We start from the raw sequence: 6,998 nt of genomic DNA on the forward strand, positions 1-6,998 counted from the left end.
TATATATGATACACTGTATTATTTGAAATTATGAAGAAGATGGTTGGGGTGTGGTCAGAAGAACTATCAAAAAACAGTTTAAAACTATCTATTTGCCGACATCTCGCTCCACTTTCTAGAGCTTCATCAGGGCTAAAAAGAAGCAACAACTAAAAAAAATATTTTAAAACAGTAGGCTGATAAGATACAAAAAAGCAAATTAAGGTAGAGTCAAAATTATGTAAATATAAGTTAAAAGAAAATTATGAACAAAAAGAAGAAATAAATAGTTATGATACAAAATAATATAATAGGCAATGATAAGTTAAAAAAAATTATGTAAACTATTAGTTTAAAAATGAACAGGACACATAATAATACGTAAAATTGGAAAAGCAGATATGAGAAAACGGAAGTTAACACACTAAAAGAAGGAAAATAAAAATATCTGTTTTAGCCCTGTGAAGCCCTGCTAAGTGAGGGAAATGTCGGCAAAAATTATTTAAAACTATTTTTCGTTCCTTTTTGACCGCACCTATGACCCTCTCCTTCATACTATTCATTTAGTTCATATTGACTTTATAATTCATATTTCATACTATTCATTTAGTTCATATTGACTTTATAATTCATATTTCATACTATTAATTCAGTTGATATTGACTTAATAATTATATCTTGGAAGAACATGAAATAAACAAAAATGCCTTAACCAACCTGAAACAGGAAGAACCCCAGCATAGATCAACTGCTCTACTGATCTTGAAACTGGCTTTTATTATTTGTTATATCTTGCAGATGCTGCTATCTGTTGAGGAAAAAAAATAACTTAGTACTTGAACTAAAATTAGATTTGTTAGGACCACTGACACAGTATATTCTTTTCCTTATCCCAAAACCACTATATTGTGGAATTGCCATCGATGACAAATGACTTAGTACTTGAACTATAATTAGATTTGCTAGGACCGCTGACAAAGGATATTCTTTTCCTTATCCCAATACCATTATATTGTCGAATTGTTATCGATAACAAATGCTTACTACACAACAGTTATTGGAATAAAGAAAAAAATACTATTCATTTACACTGCAGTAAACAAACCTGCAGCAAGCATAAACCCAGTTACATATACAAAGAAGTACCAATAATATACAAATAAAACATTAACCTAAGTACAAATAGGTCATAAATTACAAGCATAAATTGCAATTCCTATTTAGTTTTGAAAACAGTTAAAAACTTTCCCTCAATATAGAAAAAAATATTTTAGCTTATGTAATTTTAACTGCGTAAACATAGTTTTAAAAAAGAAATTTCTGGTATAATATTAATTTATATATTTTTCACATAAAAGCCTCCCAAAAATGATCAACTAAATAAAAACTGAGAATAAAAGAAGAAAAAAAAAGAAAAAAGTTTTATAATAAATTAAAACAAGTGCTTTGACGATACTTGTGGTATACATAAAACTATATTACAACAAATGCTTCCATGATACTTGTGGTATATATAAAAATATATTTTAATAATGTGGTTCGGAGGTGAAGAGAATTGTGGTTGAGAATAACTAATGAATTAGGTCCAAAACTCTACAGATGTGCTAAAAATATATCCATCTGTTATAACAATGTTTATTGTTTTATAGTTTTTTTAATAAAAAAATTGTTGTTTTAATGTGATCCATATGATTTCCCTAAATTAATATTTTCATTTATTTATTTATATAGGATAAATCCATTTACATAAATTGTAATTTCAAAGGTATGGTTGGAATATAGTATATAGCATTATTTTATGTAATTTAATTTGTATAAAAAATAATTAAAACAAAAGAAAACTTAATAAAATTATTATCTTGATAAAAATAAAAAACAATAAAACAGTAATTGTCTCTGGTAAAAATATTTCTTAATATAGTACATTGTAACAAACAGTAAAAACTAATCTTAATAAAACATTATTTCAAATTTTGCTTCATTTGTTTTTTAGGTCAAATGTTGCCTAATTTGATGAGTAGAAACATGAATGTCAAAACATTGGAAAAGATAAAAATAACGAACAGCATGGAACAGTTTATGAACAAAAATTATATCTTGTATCTTATTTAAACCTTCAGATTGAAAGTTTATCCAGTTATTTCAAAAAAATAAATTTGAATCCCTTTTTTCTCATCATTTTTTAAAAAATATTTTAACAAAAACAATCATGTTTTAACAATTTATTTTTAACTAAAATAAAATACAGTAACTCGTCAAAAATATATCATTATTTTTACCTGCAAAACCTTAAAATATTAAAATATTAAAATAATCTTTTAATTTAAATTTATTAATTTTATCATTATTGAAAATGCATCAATTAGATGCAAATATTTCTTTTTATTCTTATCTATAAAACCTTAAATTAATAATTTTTATAACTTTTTCTAATTATGTTTTAAAAAATGTTTTAATAAAAAAAATAATCACTTTTTAACAATATTATGTTAACTTTGATTAAATGCATCAATTAGTTGAAAATATATCGTTTTATTTTTATTTATATATCCTTAAAATATTAATTTTTATAGCTCTTTTCTCATTATTTTTTAATACTTTAATACAAAATGCTATCACTTTTGGATCGTGCTTAGGTTGGTGGAAGCTAGTTCTCTCCCCAGACCTTGAAGAGTATGGACCTCAAGTGTACACTGAAAGTTATATTAAGAAATTGTTTGAAGTAATTTAGATTACTTTCCAAAGTGAATGGTTTTTAGGTTTGAAAATTTAAAAAACCAAGTATGAAGTTTGCCCAAAAGTGGAAGAGGCCTTTAGAATCCTGAAATGAGTATAAATTACTCTTAATATAATAAACACTCTTTTCAATTCCTTGATATTTGAGTTTTTACATTTATAAAAAAAAAAAAATTGTCTGCAAAAACAATATTCTCTCTATATATATTTCAAATTTTCCCTGGAATAATAATAAAAAAAACAACAAAGCTTAATGATTTTTTTAATAGAAAATAGTCTAATGTATAATTTTTATTCATTGCATTGATTTTCAAATAGCTAGAGTAATATAATTAATTTTTATTATGTTATTTTTTATATTATGAAAAAAGAGTTGTAGTAAGAGGCTTTTTTATTGTTATTAAAAAAAAACAACTATTAATAGTAAAATATATATACTGAAGAATAAGATAAAATAAAAACAACACAATAGAACATAAGTTTATAATAGGATATTATATAAATACTTTGTTTACAAACATTTTATCATTTTGAGGAAAATCAGTTTTATCTATCTGAATTTTTTTAGTATAAAATGATCTCATGAACAAATGATTCAATGAAGTTATTAGAAAAAAAATGAGCAATCAAAGAAAAAATGAGGAATGTTTGCAACAATCCCTTAAAAACTATTTATTTATTTATTTTTATTACTACACTATGAGTGATTCCATATGACATAGATTCAAAGGTTTTTCCATATTGAATCTAATCTTGAGAAATGAATCGATCTAAGGAAAAAGAAATCATGATGCATAATATTTTGTTTCCTTTTTTTTTGTTGATCATGTAAGGGCTAGTAGAAATGTTGATCATGTAAGGGCTAGTAGAAATGTTGATCATGTAAGGGCTAGTAGAAATGCTAAACATTAACTATTACGTAGAAAGTTTTACAGAGGATAATATTCAAATTCTGGCCTCTATTTTTGTCAGCTACTGTAACTATTTTGTAAATTAAATTATTTTTCTTTCTACTCATAACATAAATATTTACATAACAATGAACATCAATGTGCCTCAGTCATAACTAAGGTGCCACCATGCTGTCAGCCATTTTAGTTTTCTCAGCTGGTTGAGAATATTCAAATACTAATAATAATAATATTCAAATGCTGATTATTTTGGGATATTTTTTCCGAAAACAATTTTTTCTATAATTTTTATATTTTATTCAAGGTTTCACATTTTCATCTTAGGCAAATCATGTATATTATATTAATTTAACTAAAAAATATTATTTAATTACTTCTGTGAGAACCCATTCAGTTTTTTGTTTTCTTCTTCTTTTTTGTTTGATTAGTATCTGAAATTTAATATACATTATCGGTTAATTATCTTTAATACATAATTAATATAAAAGAAGATATTTTTAAAGTTTGCTTTAAAATAAACTTAGTTACTATGAGTATGAGAAGAAGATGGTTGGGGGTGTGGTCATCCCATTCATGTAAATTGTTCTCTTTTGAACACTTCAATTATTACATGAACACTATAATTTTTTATTTATAAAACTTTTTGTTTTCTAATGTTTTCAATATTTGTTGTTTATAATTCATACGTTTAAAATATTATAATTTATCTTCTTGTAGTATTATCTGCTATCTTCTTGTAGTGTCATCTGCTATCTTCTTGTAGTGTCATCTGGTATTTTCTTAAATAGCTTGATTAGTAAATGGTTGCAGCTTCTATTCTCAGTGTCTATCTTTGCTTTAAATAGAAAATAAAAGAGGAATAACAAAATCTTTTACATTTGTACATTAACAGGAAATGAATGAAAAAACGTATTAAAATTTTTATATATAATTTGTATTTGTTTATGTTATTATTTGCAATGACACAAATTCTAAAGAACTTTTTCAAAAATATCCTTTGCTGGTTTCAGACAATCAAAAATATTATTCAAAAAATAAAGTTATTGATTTATGAACACAGAACTAAACAAGAAAATAACAAAGCACATATAAAACAGGGAAAGACAGTTTTATTACTAATAAAGCACTTGAAACATAAATTCAAATTTGAGGAAAAGATCATAATCATGAGACAATCCTCATTTGAGGAAAAGATGGTCGAGGATGTGTTCAGTAATAAGAAACAAAAATAGGTAAAACTTATTTAATTTGAACTGACATTCCAGCGTTTCAGTAATATGAACAAATTTATATAATAAATTTGTTTTACTTTTATATGTTCTTTTTTTTAAATTTAAATAAAAGTTTATAAAAAAAAATATTATTTTTCTATAGGGACAAGATTTGTTCTTTAGGATGCTTTATTCTTTTCTTTATGATGTTGTTTCACGACGGACGTACCTGTGAAAAGTAAATGAGCAAGTGTAAAAAGTGGCTAAATATAATTAATTTGTGATAAAAATATATTACTTTCACATAAATTTTAATTATACAAATTAGGAAATAAAATACAATACTATATGAGAATTAGATGGGTGGGTTGTGGTAAATACAATACTATATGAGAATTAGATGGGTAGATTACTTTCACATCAATTTTAATTATACAAATTAGGAATTAAAATACAATACTCTATGAGAATTAGATGGGTGAGTTGTAGTAAATACAATACTATATGAGAAATAGATGGGTGGATTGGGGTAAATACAATAATATATGAAAATTAGATGGGTGGATTGGGGTAAATACTATAGTATAAGAGAATTATATGGATGGATTGGGGTAAATACAATACTATATGAGAATTATATGGGTGAATTGGGGTAAATACAATACTATATGAGAATTAGATGGGAGAATTAGATTAAATACATAAATGAGGAAATGTGAAAGCAGTTTGAAAAATGGTAGCAGTTACATCTGAAGCCATAAAATTGTTTTTTGTGCTCTTTTCAACTTTGACTATTACTATCAAGGATAATAGCTAGATCTTTGTGTGTATTATAGTAACCTGCTTGCTACAAGAAAATTTCTGAATTATAGAGAATTTCCCTTTCTCTCAGAATCAAGATTATTGGGTATGAGAAAGTCGTAACACCTGTCATCACCTACAGTTCTGAGACCTGTTGTCACCTACGATTTTGAAACCTAGGTGATATTTAAGGAGCCAGGAAGCAAGTTGTTGGCATTGGAAAAATGTGTAATACATGGGATCTATGACCTAGTGTGTGGTAATTATAAGATGGTAGATACAGAATAGGAGAGAGTGGAGGGAGGTTATAAGGCAAACCCAGGTTCTTGTAGGCAGTATAGTGCCAATAAATAAAGTAATCTTGCTTGGCCTGTTTGTAACAATAGTGTTTGTAACAATAGTGTTTGTAACAATAGTGTTTGTAACAATAGTGTTTGTAATAATAGTGTTTGTAATAATGCTTTTCTCTAACCCCATGATAGATTCTATAGATTATTGTTATGAATTATTTACGTTATATGAAATAAATACAGCCTATTTATTTGTTCTAATTACTTCATTAATTAAATGTTAACATTAAGATTCATATTAAATATTGTTCAAAGTGAAGGTATGTATGCAAACGCTTTGTTTAGGAGATCGATTAGATAGAATACTAATATGGCCTTTTATCCCTAACTGTATAAAAACTATTGGCAACATAAGGATTAATACTATTTGGAATTAGAATTGGGAACTGTCAATAACATTTATCAGTTTGTAAGAGGCTTTTGCTGAGTCATCATTATGCCTTCAATTTACACTAATGTTGAACATGCCGATGTGGTGTTTGTGTACAGTTTTTGCAATGGTAATGCTAATGCTGCCTTTCGTGAATATGCCAGGCGATTTCTGAATAGAAGATTACCAAACAAGTCTATCTTTAGCTCCATGTATCAACGTCTTGGAAAAACTGGTACATTTGGTATAATACCACGTGCTGATGGTATTTTTGTCCCATTACAAAATGAAGAAAGGAGTGCAACCATATTACAATATTTTGATGATAATCCATCCATTATTTTTACTTGTTATTACACCTTGTTCATTTTAAATCTAATAGGCTATATTATTTCTTTTTTCATCTATACTTATTTTTGTATAAATTATTTTGTTCATTTTCTAATAAAACTGTTCACTTATATTTTTACATAATTTTTAACCCCACCTTAGTTTCCTTGATTGTTATCTTAAATTGTGAATATATTTTTAGTTGTTTTGTATCTGGTTAAGTGGTACCCTAGTTGTAGTTGCTACTCTAGTTGTATCTGGTTTAGTGGTACCCTAGTTGTAGTTGCTACTCTAGTTGTATCTGGTTTAG

The 6,998-nt window shown here is 26.0% G+C and overlaps 2 protein-coding genes across 4 annotated transcripts in view; both read right to left on the minus strand.

The window, feature by feature from the left end:
• LOC106679603 (UDP-glycosyltransferase UGT4) overlaps positions 1–844 on the minus strand; it is a 20,727-nt gene extending 19,883 nt beyond the window's left edge. The window contains exon 1 of the mRNA XM_024359771.2: positions 697–844. The gene's annotated coding sequence lies outside the window, so the exon portion shown is untranslated. The remainder of the gene's footprint in view (positions 1–696) is intronic.
• A 3,090-nt stretch (positions 845–3,934) lies between these two features.
• The window catches only part of LOC106679605 (androgen-dependent TFPI-regulating protein), a 27,222-nt gene continuing 24,158 nt past the window's right edge, over positions 3,935–6,998 (minus strand). For 2 of the 3 annotated variants that reach the window (XM_014418854.2, XM_014418855.2), the window contains one exon: positions 4,856–5,066. In XM_014418854.2, coding sequence (XP_014274340.1) covers positions 5,017–5,066 — 50 coding nt within the window. In that variant the 3' untranslated portion in view covers positions 4,856–5,016. Of the gene's footprint in view, positions 4,058–4,855; positions 5,067–6,998 lie in introns of those variants that run through there. The other variant, XM_067050773.1, reaches the window with a different exon arrangement.

This window comes from Halyomorpha halys, unplaced genomic scaffold (genome assembly GCF_000696795.3).
Source record: "Halyomorpha halys isolate HHAL.00 unplaced genomic scaffold, Hhal_1.1 Scaffold210.1, whole genome shotgun sequence".
Lineage (NCBI taxonomy): Eukaryota > Metazoa > Arthropoda > Insecta > Hemiptera > Pentatomidae > Halyomorpha > Halyomorpha halys.